This window comes from Sapajus apella, unplaced genomic scaffold, assembly GCF_009761245.1.
Source record: "Sapajus apella isolate SASKATOON/1434 unplaced genomic scaffold, GSC_monkey_1.0 scaffold16, whole genome shotgun sequence".
In the NCBI taxonomy this organism is placed as follows: Eukaryota; Metazoa; Chordata; class Mammalia; order Primates; family Cebidae; genus Sapajus; species Sapajus apella.
Window position 1 is genome coordinate 11,692,144 of NW_022436956.1, and position 17,940 is coordinate 11,710,083.

Here is a 17,940-nt window from a genome sequence, read left to right on the forward strand (position 1 = left end):
GAGATCCCTGAGTCACAGTGGAGATCTCCCAAGCCCCCAGATCCTCATCTCAGTGTCGTGGCCTTCATGTAAGAAGACCCTAGGAGGAAGGCAGGCAACAAGAACATGGGCTGATGGGGGGACCCCAAATGCCTGACTCCTCCTGCACAGGGCTCCCTCCTGCCCCAGGTAGACAGAAGTAGATGGTCCGTTTGCATGGGCTGGCATGTGGGCACTTGTGCCTTCCAAATCTGTGTGGAACAATGTGTGAAAGTCACACACAGTCTTAGGCAGGGATGCTAGTCCTGTCTCTAACCTGCTCTGTGATGCCCTTGTATCTAATGTTTGCTCTTTGTAAAGGGTGGATTAGAGAATGTATTAAAGAATTGAAAAGAAATGTGAAAGATACCAAAGAGCAGAACTGTGCTGAGGCTCTGCCCTGAACAGCCATCCCAGGCAGTTTCTTACCTGCTGCCACTGAGGGGCCACAGGAACAATGGGTCAGCCCTCCAGCCATGTCTAAAGCAGCCCCCAAGCCTGTCCACTGTGGCCAGGGTCCCTCAACTCTACCCAGCCTGTTGGAGGCACATTCGATCACCATGGTTCTGCATTCCTAGAAATGAATCCTAAAGGCACTACCAGACAGGGATGACCTAGACTCACAGGGGCAGGGAAGTCAGAAGAGCTGTGGGCCTCGGGGGGTGGGGAGGGGTGTCCCTCATCCTCTGGCTTTCGTTTCTGTAGCACCCCCACCTGGAGGACAGGGCCAGAGGGAAGGAAGGCACAGAACCAGGGAGCAGGGGTGAAGACTTCTCTGACAGCTTATAAATAAATGGATTTGGCCAAAGAGGAAGAAGGGAGAAAAGGACAAAGACACAGCTGTTGGGCACACACTCATTTCTATCACTTTTCCTAGAAGGTCTGAAGAGCAAGCACCTAAAGGAATGCAAGGCCCCTGGAAACAGACCCAAGTGGTTTCCAGAAACACCTCCCACTGCAAAGGCTCGGGGAGTCTGGAAGATGAAGGTAGGGGGCGAGGGGGCAAGGACTAGGGGAGCTCTACATTTAGCAGGAGTTAGAAATAAAAAGCAATTCTTACTTTGATCAGGTTAAGTCTGTCATACTGAAAAGAAAACCACAAAAAAATTAGAATTAAGAAAAAAAAAAAGGACGAAAGTGGAAGGAGGGTGAGTGCCACGGCGCCGGGGATGCCGTGCACCGCGGGAGGGAGGCGTGCAGTGGGGCAGGTGGGGCGAGCGGCAGAACGGCCGCTCACTCCCTCTGGTGGCCATAGGCTGTCACTACAGAGCGGAAGCCGGGCGGCGGCACAAACTCATTAGGAGGGAAGTGCTGGGGCCGGGCTGCACCTAGGAGGGTGGGCATGGGCAGCACAGTGACTGACGGATCCAGAGGGAACGGGCCTTATTGATGCCACATCTACAGAGTAGCAAATGAGGAAATGAGGCCCCAGAGAAGGGAAGAAAGACCCCGTGCATGGGACCTGACCCCAGGGAGAAGCAGAGGCACTGGCCAGCTTGCCAGAAAAATATAAGGCATGGTGTCCTCTAGGGGTGGCCAGGAGACAGGGAGTGAGGTGGCCTAGCTACAATATCAGCCAAAATAGCCATGAAATCGCCTGCTGGGAATACATGTGATTAACCCAAGAAGATGTTCCACTGGGGAGGGGCGTGTCCCCTCCTCTTTTCACAGTACCGTCTGCTCCAGACCCTGGCCTTCAAAGGACCTAATTCCCCTACTGGTTCTTGTGTTCTTCTTCTGAAGTCTGTGTGTCCTGCACATACACGTCCCAGATCAACACGGCGGCTCCCAGTTCCACCTGGGGATGCTACAGCATCCTCCTCGCACAAGCCCGACCTATTTTAACTCCATTGAAAGGAAGGCGGGGTAGGTGCCGATGGCAATTATCAGTGGGAGGATGAAGTGGGGAAGTGGGTAACCAATGTCAGAAAACTCAGACCAGGAATGGGCATGGCCTTCACCCCATCTCCCAGGGGAAAGGAAACCTGCACTCACCCCGGCACCTCTGTCCTCAGTTCCCATGAAAAGGGCCAGATCAGCTCCTGATTCCTGCTTGGTGCTCAGTCCCTTCATTATGTCTTCTTTTAGCCTCTCCAAAATCCCATTCCGAAATCTACCTGGTACCTGACGCTCGTCCTGGCTGCCCCACTCAAATGATGTATCTTGACTTGGAGCTTACAGAACATCCCCAACTGCTCAAGAGCCAGGCTTGGGGTGTAGATAATCTGTATGGAGAAGTGTGCAGGAACGGGGAGCGGGGAACTTGATGCCCATGTCAGGCCATATCTTCCCTCTCACCAGCTGAGTCCCGAGCACCCACTAGACCCACATCAACCAAGCTAGAGGTGGAAGGCGCTCAAGAGGGTCTGCCACAGGGCATTTCAAAACCCCATCCCCAGATATCAGACACGCCTGCACCTGCCGAGCCATCGGAGCCCACAGAGAACTCCTGCTGCCTTCCTCACTCCAGGAGGAGTTCCTCCTCTCCTGTCCACAGCCAGTGACGGCCATTTAAAATTCTCAGAGCCAAGTTGTGCGTTTAGTCTGAAGGTCACAGATTACAGGATTAGCTGTGTTGCCTCTTGTGCTTCCCTCAGGAAACGGAACGGCTATTCACCCTCCTCCTCCTCAAAGCACTGAGAGATGGGACTACCATGAAGTCATCCATGGCTTCCCCTTCTTCAGGCTTCATCCCACTCCCTCGCCCTATGGGCCTTGCTGTTCCGCAACACCTGTCACCCACCCTCCTCTCGCTGCATGTTTTCCTACGGCTCAGAATTCCTGGGCTCCTGGCAAAGACTCTGGCACTGGCCACATCTCTCCAGGGCCTGCCAATGTTTGCCAACCTCCAGGCACGGCACCCCACCCTCTGGGAGAACAGCTCCCCACTCTGATCATGATCCAGGATCCTAAGCACTCCTTGAGTCCCAGTCTGGGCAGCGGGTAGAAGTGCTAAGGTGTGCCCAGGCTGAGCAGCTCTGGGCAGGGACGAACAGAGCGTATAGGCAGAATTCCTGAGGGCGCGGCTGCTGCACCAGGGAACTCATTGACCTGAAACCCTGCCCCTCAATCAGCGAAGCCCTACTTCCATCCTCACTCACCACTGCTGGGCACTCCAGAATCATCCACCAATAGGGAGGGCCTGCAGTATGACCAGATGGGGTCTCCCACCCCAAAGTAATGAAACCAAGGCCAGGCAGGACTCTGTTTCTCGACCATACCATGTAAGGACAGAATAAATTCCCAGCCAGAGGCAGTGTCCAGGGAGCAGGCAGACATGGGTGTCAGGTGGGGGATGGGGGAAGGCCTGTTCTCCGACATCAGGTGCAGTGAAAAAGGGCCTTCAATGACTTCCAAGCCAGACTGCCGGGGGAAAGTGGGGCCGGCCCTTCTGGGAAGGGGACCAAGCAGGACATAAGGGCCAGAATCGGCAGGGCCAGAGGGAGGGGGTGCTGAGCACTACAGACAGTTCGACACTAGAGGGGAGATGAAAGGACAGAGACAAAAGATGGCTTACTTTTGAGAGGCGCTTGTGAGACTAAGACCATGCATGCAAAGAAGGTATTTGGGAAATGGTGGGGAAGAAGAGGAAGAACAAGAAATCAAAAGACAAATTCAAATGGGAAGCCAGCTCCCATGCCTCCCAGGGGTCCCCAACCCCTTCCCAGGCCCTGGGGGTCCCAGGGTGAAGAGAAGCTTCCTGAAGGAGCCCCTGGGCAAAGACATCTGCTCCCCAAGGGACTGAGGGTGGGGGAGGACGTCTCTAGGGAACCATAACCAGCCCAGGGCTCCCCTGGGGCCTGTTTTAGGCATATGCATGGGCCAAGGGCCAGGTACTCAGGCAGTAGTGCTGACATCCTTGGGAGGATGGAAAGGCACTGCCACTCTCCTCTCTGCCAGGTGAGTACCAAGTGAATTAGTGCAAAGGTAAGGCAGGGATGATGGCCAGGGAGGTTAAAAATAGCATTCTGCAAGGTTCCCTGAGGACTCTCCCTAGCAGTATAGCTGTCCCAAATAATGTTCCCTTCTACCCCCACTCCAGGGACCAAACTTGAAAACGGTAGCAGGGATAAACGGATGACCCCCTCATGACTCCCAGAGCATCTCCCCTCCAAATCTCAAAAAAATATGAGCCTCCTTAGCTCCTCCAGCCCCCCAAGAATGCTTAGCGGGGAGGATATTTAACTAGGGTCTCTCCTACCTGCCCCCTCACCTCACTGAATAACGACTACCTCTGGGCCTTTAGGTCTGTTCATCCTGTGAGGACCCTCGCAGATGCTCTCCAGCTCACCACCCCAATCATCGCTCCCGCAGCCCCTAACAAGGAGATGCAGCCTCTGGCGGGGTCCGGCTCACCGCTCACCTTGGAATTTTTGCCGCCGCTCCGGCCGGACTGGGAGGAGCAGCTGCGCTGCACGCCCTGCTCCGGTGTGGACGGGGACTTGTCTGAGGAGTGATCGGAGCCCTTCTCCACCATGGTGTCTCCGTCCTGGTTCTGCGGGGTTGGCGAGCGAGACCGCTTCCGGAGGATGGGCGAGCAGGCCGGCGTGCTGCGGTTGGAGTTACTGGCAGTGCTGCAGCGGCAGATGGAGAGAGGGAGCGGGGTGGAAAGAGAAGGAGGAGGAAAGGCAGGCAGTCAGTGATCGAGGCCAAGGACAAGTCCAAAAGAGCCAGCTCAGGGAGCCAGGTGAGGGGCTGGGGAGACACCGGGAGAGGGGCCCAGTCTGCGGCTCGCTGCACCGTAATACTGCTGCTGGCCACGGGAGGGCAGCAGTGCCCACGTGGACACAGACGCCGGAGGGCAATGGGCAACTGACATTTAGACATGCATCCGTCCATCTGTCCGTCCATCCCGTTATTGTTTGAGCCCCTATTGTACGCCAAAACTTGTTTGGGGCACATGGAATTTAATACCTGAAAGACTCACTGGAGACCATCCAATACAATCAGCTCATTTTATACATGCTGCAAATGCAAAACTTCTATATTTTGTTCAGACATTTTTGTTCATGAAGATAACAATAACAATCCTATTTTTCGCAGCCCTTCACATACGTGTTATTTCTTAAAACATTCCACCCAGGGAGTAAAGGCAAGTACCATAATCCCTATGTTAAAAAATGAAGACCAGTGCCTGGCAGAGGGAAGCTAAATGCCCTCTGATCACAGAGAGCTTAGAAACAAAAGTGCAGCTCTTCTGATTTGTCACTCACCCACACCATATTATTTCCTTGTAAGGAAGCCATATGGGTTTCTGCTTCCTCTGCCCAGGGTAAAGATGCATACAGCAGAAGTTCTCACATTCCATATCCCCATACCCCAACATTTATTCCCAGTAAGTACCTTGCACTTCCCATAGGACCAAATCCACTTACGTCAAGGCTTATAAGCTGCAAATAAAATACTATTTGATATTTCGCTTCTGTTTTCAATGGACTAGAAGAAGAGATGAGAGACAGAGGGGAGAGAGAAACCAAATGCAGTTAAATGTTTGCTTTGCTTGCGATACTGGAGAAAGGAAAGAGATGGAGAAAGGGAGAGGCTAAGTAGAAAGTGGCAGCGGAAATGGGAAGGAAAGGAAATGTGAGATTGGAAAGCTAAAGAAGCACGGGGCTGTGGGGGTGCGGGTGTCCTGCCCACCCACTCAGCAGTCTCACAGCCGGGTCGGCTACGGGAACACCCTGGACCCCCTTGCAGGCTGCATCCCAGCCTTCCCTCGGGGAGTGCGGTGCAGGGCTGGGGACACTGTCATTTGCATGAAGATGCAGCTGTGACCTCAGATGTCCCATTGGCCCCATTTGCAATGAAAACCATGCCCCTTTCAGCAAAACCTTCCACCTGGGCATCCTTAGTGGAAAGAAAGGAAGGGAACAAATCCAAGAGCCTAACCCAGCAAGTGTGGGCAGGAAGCTGGGGGCAGGCAGTGTGGTAACTTTTGGAAGGAAACTGATAAAGGAAGGAAAAAAAAGACCAGAGAAAATGAAGATAAATGTGTCCCAAAGATGTATGGAGAAAATCAAGGCCCAATGTTCCACTTCATCCTAAAACAGAATTTGCACTTAAAATCTCCTTTCTGGCTGGGCGCTATGGCTCATCCCTGTAATCCCAGCACTTTGGGAGGCCGAGATGGGCAGATCACCTGAGGTCAGGAGTTCAAGACCAGCCTGACCAATATGGTGAAACCCCATCTCCACTAAAAATACAAAAATTAGCCAGGCGTAGTGGTGGGTGCCTATAGTCCCAACTACTTGGGAGGCTGAGACAGGAGAATCATTTGAATCCGGGAAGTGGAGGTGGCGGTAGACCGAGATCATGCCGCTGCACTCTAGCCTCGGTGACAGGGCAAAACATCATCTCAAAAATTAAATAATAAAATAAAATCTCATTTCTAATACTAACAATAATTGTTATTGGAAGAGGCCCAAGATGTCTCTTTCAAAAGAGGTGCTTCCCGTTTTTGCCCCACCCATTCCTTATCCTTACTCTCTAAACTCCTTTGCTACCATAAACCGTGGAGAAAGAAAGGTACGTTCCTTTTCTTCGGTTGGAAATGCCAGGCTGTGGGGCTGGTGGCAGGCAGATCCCTGAGTGCACGACCCCTGGGGCAGCGTGGAGAGCAGGTGTCAACACTTGTCCTTCTGGGATGAGCCTCCTTGCTCTAGGACCAACTCCAGCCCACAACCACATATTCCCAGGTTTAAACTGTCCTCTAGGATTATGCTACTAGAACAACCAGGAACTCTACCCTCTAGCCCCAGCTATAATAGCTTGCTCAAAAAAGAACTACAAAAGTTGGTAATGGTGGCGTGAGCTGTAATCCTGGCTACCTGGGAGGTTGAGGCAGGAGAATCGTTTGAGCCAACAAGTTTGAGATCAGCCTGGGCAACATAGTGAGACCCTGTGTCAAAAAGAACTAGAAAAAGGATGACAATCAAGCACATGCCTATCTCAGGCTCAATGGCCCCACAGCTGTTGTGTATCTTCCTTAGATAAGGAACATCCTCACACATTCCAGACCCTGGAATGGAAAGGAGATCGCTTCATCCTTCCCCAAACCCAGAATCCCTGCTAACTGGCATCAAGCAAGAGGCGGGCAACATATTCTAACCTGGAGGAAACTAACTCCAACTATCCAAAACCACGTGAGTCTCACATGAAATGATCAAAGCGTCCATGAGAACTCCTCACCGTCCAGCAGCCCTACTTCAGCCCACCCTACGTATACCATGCAAAGATCTACATACCTAAACTGTTGCTTTCAACACATCAGCCAATAAACAATCAGACTGTCTGTCTGTACACAAGGCTGTTGATCATCTGTGCTGTTCTTGGACACTTCTCCCTGATGACACCCACCTCTCTTCTACTCCTCTGACTGTCTCGGACACGAGCTCCTCTCTTGCCACCCAGCCTGATATTAATCCTTCCCTAAAGGTGAGTCTGTCACCTCCCTGGCCATCTTCAGCTTTCTCTAACTTCAACCAGGTAGAGACTTCCCGACCTGCTTCTGGTCCTGGTCACAGACAGTAGTCTAAGCCAACAACCTGCTGCCGGGTAGACGCTTCCTCCGGACGATGTCTCGTGAGTGCCTCACACTGAAAACAGCGCTGGACATCTTTCCTCCCAGACCTTCTTCCACAACTGCCCATTCCCAATGGCAGCTTTACTTTAGGACTCTCAGGCTGCAGACCCCTCTCTTCCATCTCACTCCACGGAAAATGAATTGCTGAATTCCACCAATTCTATTTCTACAAAGCTCTTTATCTCATCCTTCCCTTCCTTCCCCAGGGCCCCAGTTCAGGTTCAAGGCATCCTGCTCACCTTCTTCCAATAAACAGCCTGCTGAGAGGTCTCCTCTGCCTCCATTTCCTCTTCCTATTCACTTACATTATGTCATTAATCTTTTTAAATACAAACCCAACATCTTACTATGCCCTACTAGCTCCCACATTAAAGTCCAAAATCCTCAAAATGGAATCTAAAGTTCTCTGCTAAAAGTAAATGACACCTCTACACTTTCTCTCTCCTTATATGCTCTTAAAGGGCTTGCATGTTCCAAACCTATACGCTTCCCCCATTTCCCTTAATATACATACTTTCTCCTGCCTCCAGACTCCCTTATAATTCACTACTTGATCCTAAGGAGCTCTTGCCCTCCACATCTCCCTGCTGGAGTCCTGTTCGTTCTTTGTTTTTCCTCCGTTCATTCTGTAAGACCCATCTCAAATCCCACTTGCTCCAAAAAGCTTTTGTAAATCTCCACCACTGAGCTGACGAAAGCGTTGAACATACACAGCCTGGTATGAAGAACCTACAAACTTCTGGAGGCACAGCCCTCTGCACGCCCCACACAGCCCAGCAGGGCTCTGTAAGTGGCATGTGTTCCACTGAACTCACTCCCAACCTAGTGACGGTCTTCACACCCCTGGCTTTACCAATCCCTGATATCAAGAGGGCTCACAAATCTGTACCTTCAACATGCTAATATTCATAAAAATAGCCAAATGTTATTGAGTGTTTATGAGCTCCTGGTACAGCACCAAGTACTTATTAAACATTATTTCATTTAATCCCCCCCAACCAACCCATGAAGTTGCAATGGATAGTGTTATCCCATTTTTCAGGTGACACATTTGGATCCTTGACAGATTAAGTAAATCGCCCAAAGTCACACAGATGGATGGGAGGCAGGGTAAGATTTCAAACACAGGCCTATCTGATCATCAAGCTCGTTCTCAGAAGCAGGCATTGAATCGTGTTTGTTTGCCGGGTGGATAGAAAGATAGACAGATGGAAAGACAGTGGGTAGCTGAGTGAGTACAGAGAAAGAAGGAATCAACTTCCTGCCTCCAGGCGTCAATACATTCCCTATTTTCCTGTTAAAGTGAACTTTCTAAAAAGAGGATTTGGCATATTTTTCTTCCTCTTTGATGATTAAAGCCCCTTTATAATTTCCCACTCTCTGTAAAATAAAACCTGAACTCTAAACTACATGTTCCTCAATTATCTCACTCAACCTTCCTCTGAAAACCCCAACACTGGCTACCTTTCCAGTGCACCTCTGCTCAGCCATCAGAATCTATCTGTGCCTCTGCTCAGCCATTGGGGTCTATGTCTGCCTCTGCTCAGCCATCAGGGTCTATCTGCGCCTCTGCTCAGCATCAGGGTCTATCTGCGCCTCTGCTCAGCATCAGGGTCTATCTGCACCTCTGCTCAGCCATTAGGGTCTATCTGCGCCTCTGCCTCAGTCATCATGGTCTGTTGCAGACCCTTGTGACATGCACCCTCACTCTTCCAGGTCTCAGCAGCGCCTCTCTCTGTCTCTCTCTCTCTCTCTCTCTCTCTCTCTCTCTCTCTCTGTCTTTCTCTCTCTCTCTCTCTCTCTCTCCCCCTCCACCTCGCCCTCTCCCTCCAATCACCCAATGGACATCTGCACTTCCATTGGGTGATTGGAGCAGAGCCCATATATACCCCTTACACGCCCCCACCCTGTGCTCTATCTCCGCTCTGATCCTTCTTTATAAAAGAAGAAATTTGCAGTTTTAGTTCTAAGTCAGCAAGGTCAGCACTAAACTTTCTAGAGTCTTGAAACTCTTACAAGGTAACCCATTATCCCATAGATTTGGATGACCTGTTGAGCAAATAAAACCAATTCCTGAGTATCTTCTAACACATAGCATTATGCCTTTCAAACAAACTGTATAATGTGCCATTCATCTGACCCTGTCACCATTATTAACAGAATTATATTATATTTCAAAATATTGGGATTTTAGAGCTAAAAATAAAAAAAGACCTTACATTTGCTGTAGGGATGGAAAGAGATGGGCTGTGGGACTAAGACTCCCTCCCAGAGTTTAGGGTTAGCATATTCAACTTTCAACTTCACATGTAAGAATCCTGAGTACAGGGGTGTTAAGTGCCTGGACAAGGTGATATGATTTTGTATCTGGCTTTTCAGTTCCACAGGTATTTCCTGACCACCTGGCATAATGCAAGGCATTCATTTTGGTGAATAAAAAAGGATCTGTGTGCTGGAACATTTCTAGTCAGGACACGCTAGAGGCATAGTCCTCCGTGTTCACATAATCAATGAGTGGGATGACAGAAGAGAATAAAGGAGGAAAAGAAACGCTGCCTTGAGGATACGGCACTTGAGCTAGACTCAGAAAACGTGTTGGAGTTAGCCAGGTGAAGGGTATGGGGTTCACGGAGGGCATGGAAGGAGAGAAGAGAAGGTTGGGGACGGCGGAACAGCATGAACAAGGGTGAAAGGCATAAAATAACATGGCATATACGGAGCATTGCCAGAAACCATGTGTCACCAAAGCATAACATGCTTAAGCTGATGTTCTAGAGATTCTTGTAATCAACAGCTCTCACTCATAATAGGTCCTCTAAGACCCCCACCAGCCACCTTTAAGCCATGCAGGGTCCCCAGAGGTCATTCATTCATTCATTCCCCATCGCCCCTATTTTTAAGACCTCCAACACAGACTCCTCTCCTGGTTACCTTGCTAGCTAACAGTGCTTCCTGAAGTCTGACCACAGAAACTCACGCTACCTATGGTTTGATCCTTCCTCCTTTAGTTAGGTCTAGCTGACAACCTTGAGAAAAGGGAAATATAGAAAGAGGACAAGGACACTTTAGGCTTTCTTTAGTGACTCTCTTTGTAGCATCCCTGCCCCCAGGCCAAACCTCAGACACGGTGGCCACTGTACCACTTTGCTTGGCTTTCTTCCTCACCCTTATCCCCGGTGTGGTCCTGTGGGTACAAGGCAGACCTTGTCAGCAAGCCAGCTCCCTGATCAGCTACCCATGCATTTTTCAGAACCCCGAGTAGAGCAGAGTAGTTACTTGGTGTTCCAGTGTTCCTCACTTGAGTTAACTTGTTTGCCTTCAGAAAAAATCATTGCTGCCCTAGATATTGCAAAATATGTACCTGTCTCTCTGGCCCCCAGTGCCTCCACCTGCTTGGACTGCAGCTGCTCCTTCCCACTTTCCTGCTGCAGTGCATGCCCTAGCTGCCCCAGCCTTGGCGCATTCCCAGTCAGACCCTCAGCACCCTCCCCAGACCTGGACACTGCGGTGACGTGTTGACTTCACTGTTTCTTCTAAGCCCAGCCCTACAGCGACCTGGATGATCAAATGTATGGCTGTAATCATCTCAGCGCCAGGAGCACTGGTAATGAGAGATGCAAACACCTATCTCATAGGACTACTGTGTTAAATGAAATAACCTAAGTAAAATATTCAGCACAGTGCTTGGTGCACTCCATGAAGATTTTTGAGCTTCTGCTATTATTAAGAAGGCTCTTGGCTGGGTGCCGTGGCCCTTGTCTGTATTCCAGTACTTTGGGAGGCTCAGGTGGGTGGATCACTTGAGATCAGGAGTTTGAGGCCAGCCTGACCAACATGGTGAAACCACGTGTCTACTAAAAATACAAAAATTAACTTGGTGTGATAGTGTACACCTGTAATCCCAGCTACTCGGGAGGCTGAAGTAGGAGAATCACTTGAACCCAGGAGGTGGAGGTTGCAGGGAGCCGAGATCAAGCTACTGTACTGCATTCCAGGCTAGGAGACAGAGCAAGACTTCATCTCAAAAAAAAAAAAAAAAAAAAAAGAAGAAGAACATATCACAAGCACCTACTCCACTCCTGCCATTCATAGCATGGGGTAAAGGCTGATACTGGTATCTACTAGTCCCTAATTTCCAACAGAAGACTACCCTGCTATCCAGTTATACATGTCCTATCCCCATGCTGATTCCAAAGTTTCAGTAATAATCCTTCTCAGTTCTTTATAATGCCACTGCAAATATCCATATGAATTAGCCAGCTCCCCTTTGAACTTTCCCACAGCACATGCTCAAGCGGCTGAGAGAAGGGCCACAGGTGTACTTGTACAACGTTTGCATGAAATTTACATGCTGCCTGCAAATGCCTCCATTTGTAGGTCTGCCCCGCTAAACCAGTTCCAAATTCAGAGTCTATGAGGGCTCCATGAAGATGGTTATTCCTTTCTGCATTATTGCTAGTCACTTGCTAGAGTCTACATTTTTCTGTGCCCATGTCATGACAGGTGGGAAGGGCAGACCCAACCAGAGCCTTGGAGAGGGAAGTGAATGGCCCAAATCACAAATGCCACCAGGGCCTCCGATTTCCCTTGGATCCTCCTCCTCAGACAGTAAAATACCATGTCACTTAACAACAACAAAAAAAGCAAGCTTCACTCCTTGTTATAACCTCCTGAAGTTCCTGGTTTCAGCTTCCTTTACTCATGAAAATAAACCCATAGTCCCAAGTTCCCAGAAGATTTGACTGGCTCAGAGAAAGAGCTAACAGGGCCTTTCAGGTCCAACCCTCTCACTGCTATGAATGCAAAAGGTCCAGAGAGCCAGAGAGATGACACGACCATCAACCAAAGAGTTAACAGACAGCAGGATGGCTCTGCCCCTTCATAGCTCAGACCCAGGGTGCCTAACAGTGCCAATCTCAGTGTCTCCCCTTCCCCACACACACATTTTTCAGGATGCTGGATGGGGCTGGGGTTCAAAAGGATAAGACCTGCACCGCTCTAAGAGGAGCTCCCTGTGACCATGCATGGAACTTGTTCTTTGTGTGCCTATCACTGGCATCTAAACCTGGTGATAACTCCAACACCGGGTCTAGTTCCCTTTCTAGGGGAGAAAGCCAACTGTGCCTTTTGTGTCAAGCTGTGATTATCTGTTTGAAAGAAGGGACCAGAACAGCTTTGAGAAGAGATTTTTTTTTTTTTTAGAGACGGAGTTTCACCATGTTGGCCAGAATGGTCTCGATCTCTTGACCTCGTGATCCACCTGCCTTGGCCTCCCAAAGTGCTGAGATTACAGGCGTGAGCCACCGCGCCCAGCCTGAAGAGATGCTTTTTTTTCTCTACAGCATAGAAGTTCTCTTCCCAAACTTACACTAAAGCAGAGTCTCAGCCTGGTCCAGGCATGCCACACTTTGGCCTAGATTTAGCGGCAGGTTGCATTTCAGCAAGAGGCAGAAAGGGAAAGGGCTCCCGAGTTAATGCCTTTCTTCCCTGTCACAGTTCTTACAAATGCCATCTGCAGATCTGACACAGAATGGCCCTTCCCTATCCGCTGCCAGGGCAACATTTTGACAGAAATGAAACTCTTGTTCCCTCTCCTCCGTTTGGGTAACTTGCGGAAATTCCTGGAGGGCTTTCCAAATTGGGCTTTTGGGTGAAGTATACAAGCTGTTCGGGGACAGGCTGTGTCCGAAATTTGGACCAAAGGTTGGAAATGAACTGTTGCCAGGCCCAGACCACTGGCACAGACACCTTACAAATGGAAGCCTGACAATTCTCCAGGCTCATGAACCAGCCACTGTGGGCCATCCAAACATTCGAATGCTCAGCGTCCACATGGCCCATGCCCCTACCTCCTTCTGCACGCCGTCCCTCGCCTGCCCTATCTCTGTAAATACTGTGTAGATAATTCAGGGCACTTCTTAGGGGCAACAAGCCCCACTTGCTGATTCCTCCTTCCCTGTCTTGTATAAGTATCTTAAGTTTTTTTAAAAAAATAAAAACTGAAAACTTAAAAAAAAAAAAAGCAATTTAAAGGTGGGAGAGCCCAATGAAAACATTTGCAGGCAGTTCACTAATTTAATATCTAGATATAGTCTCATTAGGGAGCTCCTTAAGCCTGGAAGGAATTACTTGGTGCAAGGGAAAGTCCGGGCAGTGACTTCAGTTGTTGATGAATTTACTGACTAATTAACATAAGGGCAAGGTCCATGGAAAGTTTTTGGCGAAGTAGAGAAAAGTAGAACTTCAGTTATCCTTCCACTGGTGTTCTCAGTCTAGGGAGGTGATAGGAAGAGCAGGACCTGGGCAAAGGTTGTTTGCCTCTTCTGCTCAGGCCAAAGAGAAGAGGTCCCTCGTCGCCATAGCTGGAGCCTCCATCCATCCATCCCACTCCCCCCTGCTGCCTGGCTTTCCTGCAGCTTCTGTTCAGTCCAGAGTTTGGAATTCAATCCAGGAACAGGCATGACAAACACTATTTTTCATTTCCATGGAGACAAGGCCCTGCAATAGAACCAGGACTCCATGCCTGAAATGACAAAACAGCCTGACCCACTTTTCCCCCTTCCTACAAAAACAAAATAAGTTTGTTTGGGTCCTGCCAGAGCCAAGGAGAAAAAAGCAAGAGTTCCTGTTATCTCTTTGGATATTTCAAAGAGGAACAAATTATAATCACCTTTGAAAACACTGATGATGCTATAGAACCAGTGTCAGTAATCAGACATAAATCGCTTTACCCAAAGGGCTCATGGCTGCAGTAAATCCACTCTGCTTCCTCCTCTTAAGCCTCTGGGGAGAAGGTTCATGTCCCCTAAGAGAAGGACTTAATGACCAGCTATCCAACTTCTTATGGAATCCAATGATTTCCTCAACTTGTCTTGCACCATTTCCTCCCTCCTTTTATTCTAGCCTCCCTGGGCCTTTCTTGAACAAACCCAGTCCACCTAGGATATTGGCACTTGTTGGTCCTACTGCCTGGATCTTTTACGCTAAAATTTTGAATGCTGTTTCCTTTTCAGCCTTCAGATCAAAGCTCAAATGTCACCTCCTCAGAGCAGACTTTCTTGAAGGGCCACTCCATACAAAGCGGCCTTCCTAACACCAGGCAATCATTACCACGTGGTCCTGTTTCCCTTTACTGCCCTTATAGGGGCGGAAATGGTCTCTGCAGTTTCATTGCTTACCGCCAGGCTGCGCATTCCATGCAGGCTGGAGCCATGTCTACGTGTGCCTTCCCAGTACCTCCAGCAAAATGACTGGCACATACCGGGGTTGCAGATATACAGTCCATGAATTTTAAAAATGAGATAGTCTTAAAGCCATTCATTCCATTGTTCAGGCACTCTGATAGACATGTCTTACTAAAGCTGGCCCCAAATCTGCCTTTTTTTTAAATGCCAGCCCATTAGTCCTTTTTCTGGCTCTTGGGTCCATGAAAACTAAAATATGACATCACTTCCAGACTCTCTGCTAGCCTTGTCACTCTGTCTAGACATCAGGACACCTGATTTTAAAATCCTGAGCTCACTGGTGCCCTTGAGAAAATCACATTTTCTTTCTGTGCACCTGTGTTTTTTGTCTGTTGCATGATCACAACCTATCTTCCTGGAGTGAGAATCCTTTAAAGAATAAACCTAATTAGACCGTGCATCCCAAAAGTAAAGAGCTTCCTATAATTGCTTATGGAGTGAAACAGAATTAGCAGTGGAATGTGAATTCCCAGTTAAGAAACTGAATCCTGTTCCTAAATTCAGTCATTTCCACGTGGCAAAGACACGGGGTGAGAGTACAGATTGTCGCTAGGCACATCGTCAGCTAGTTCCTACATCCATAGGACTGGGATGATAAAGACTTAAGATGAAGCAGAAGATACTAAAATCAAACATAAGAACTTACTGGTGTTGTACAATTCCTTATCCTGAGATTGTTCACAACAGAACAAACGCCTAATAGGGGACAGCCCTGGTGGGTTCGCAGGCCAGGTGCTGGTTGAGCAGTACTACAGTAGTCTGTAGTTTGGAAGGAGCTCATAGCGGTCACGTAATCCATCCTCCCACTGGATGCAGAACTCCCTCTGCAAAGGCCCAGACGACAGCCGCCATGCCTCTGCTTCAGATTTCCCCTGATAGAGCTCCCACTGGCCAGCTGCTCACGTGTTGGGACAGCTCTAACGGCACTCTTACGTGCCACAGTCCTCATTCCTCCATGACTCTCAGCGATCACTATCTGTCCCAATCTCTTTGATTTTAGTAGTCTTCAGAAATTGCCCTAACTTTGTTGATTCAATGTCATTAAGGAAGAATCTTCAGAGCACCTCTAACTTTGTATTACATATTCGTCCTGAAGGCCCACTAGGACAGCAACGGTGTCACGGTTCTTTGTATCCACACAATATTAAACGTGATATTGGGCATACAATAAGAACTTAATACTTTTAAACTTGCCTCCATGGCCAGTTGCAGGGGCTTATGCCTGTAATCCCACCACTTTGGGAGGCCAAGGTGAGAGGATTGCTTGAGGCCAGGACTTTGAGGCCAGCCTGGGCAACATAGCAAGACCTCGCCTCTACAAAAAAAAAAATTAGCCAGATGTGGTGGCAGATGCCTGTATTCCCAGCTCTTCAGAGGTTGGGGTGGAAGGTCACCTGAGCCCAGGAATTCAAGGTTGCAGTGAGCTACGGGCACACCACTACACTCTGGCCTAGTCAACAGAGTAGGACCCTTTCTTAAAATAAAATAAAATATGAAATTACTTTAATAAACTTATTTATTTAATTATATAATAAACTTGCCTCTAGCAATCTCAGTCAACTCTTAAGTACAACCCCACACAAAGTATTTCAGAAGCCTCAATGTTCAAGGGAATGGAACCTTATGAAAGCAGAAAGGTGTTAAACTCTCCCAGGAAGCGCCTTTCTCAAAAGAGATGTCCAATCCACTAGGAGGCCAAGACCACTGGAACAAGGCAAGGAGTTCAACTGAATAGAACTTCCAGCTTCTCCTGTGTTTGCTCATCAAGGGCCCCTCCCCCATCCTCAGCAAGAGAAACGCTGCTACTAAAACCGAAAGGAATTTTTGCAGGATCCAGGTGACATCAATGGGTCCACCCACCCATCAAACAGTTAGTGAGAACCACGTTCTGTGCCCATGCCAGGTAAAGGTCTAGGCATTGGGGATATTGTCAATGACTCTAAGAAACTCACAGTCTGATGGGAGAGACAGACATGTAATGAGCTAACTCGGTGCAGTATCTCCCATCACCATTCGTCAAGCGAGACAGACCGGGAAGCTGAGGAATAGCCCCTAGAAGTTAGGTGGCCTTCCTGACTCAGGCCTTCCTCATGTCTGATCTGGAGGCAAACCATTCCTCTCTGAGCTTCCGCTTTTATTATGCAAGAACCAGAGTGGATGCCGCCTAACCCCCACAAGGACATGGAGGAGGATGACAAAGAACATATAAGAATACACTGTGAAGTACTGAGAACAGTAGCATCTCTGAGACAGAAGGACTCGGATCTAAATTAGGCAAAGCATCCAGAAACAAAATCCAGGCAGTCTGGGCCCACAGTTAACTCAGCATCACCAGCCTTCTCTCTGGGCGGGGCTACATCACCTCAGTGTGAGGTTGCTGTGGTATTGTCAGGTCAGTGTTCCTCCTGAGGCAGTCAGACTAAGGCTTTGCAGGTCGGGGAGAAGTGGTGACATGCCGCATGCCCTGCTCCTCATATTGCCCCTGCCCTGACCTCACTGGCCTATGAGGACGGCTAATCTCTGCCTGACCGCTGGGATTCAAACCTGGTTCTGACTTATTTTTCTGCTACCACTCAAACCAAAGCACACCGAAGAATGACCATATGTTAAAGTCAGAACCAGTCTATTTTAGAATAGAGAGAACTGTAAGAGGTCATTCCAGCTGCTGACTTCAAGCAGATGCCCACCACCCAAGAGAGGTTTTAGTCTAATTTAAAATACGTTCCGGGGACAAAATCGCAGGGCTTTCCCCTGCGAACCTTCTCATTGTCTCCTGCTATCATCAGGAAGTTATTTATGATTTTAAAAAGAAAAAGCTCAGCCTAGGCAATATAGTAACAGCTGGTCTCTACTGTATTTTTTTAAAAGATTAAAAAAATTTCTTAAAACTACGCAGCAGGGCCGGGCGCGGTGGTTCAAGCCTGTAATCCCAGCACTTTGGGAGGCCGAGGCGGGTGGATCACGAGGTCAAGAGATCGAGACCATCCTGGTCAACACGGTGAAACCCCATCTCTGCTAAAAATACAAAAAATTAGCTGGGCATGGTGGCGCGTGCCTGTAATCCCAGCTACTCAGGAGGCTGGGGCAGGAGAATTG

General features: G+C 48.9%; 1 protein-coding gene across 18 annotated transcripts in view; it reads right to left on the reverse strand.

The window, feature by feature from the left end:
- GRAMD1B (GRAM domain containing 1B) overlaps positions 1-17,940 on the reverse strand; it is a 269,058-nt gene that overhangs the window by 42,738 nt on the left and 208,380 nt on the right. For 7 of the 18 annotated variants that reach the window (XM_032285135.1, XM_032285127.1, XM_032285128.1 and 4 more), the window contains 3 exons: positions 4,382-4,592; positions 3,536-3,556; positions 1,079-1,102 (listed from right to left, as the gene is read on the reverse strand). In XM_032285135.1, the coding sequence (XP_032141026.1) occupies positions 1,079-1,102; positions 3,536-3,556; positions 4,382-4,592 (256 nt within the window). The remainder of the gene's footprint in view (positions 1-1,078; positions 1,103-3,535; positions 3,557-4,381; positions 4,593-17,940) is intronic. The other 11 variants (XM_032285138.1, XM_032285133.1, XM_032285136.1 and 8 more) reach the window with 3 other exon arrangements.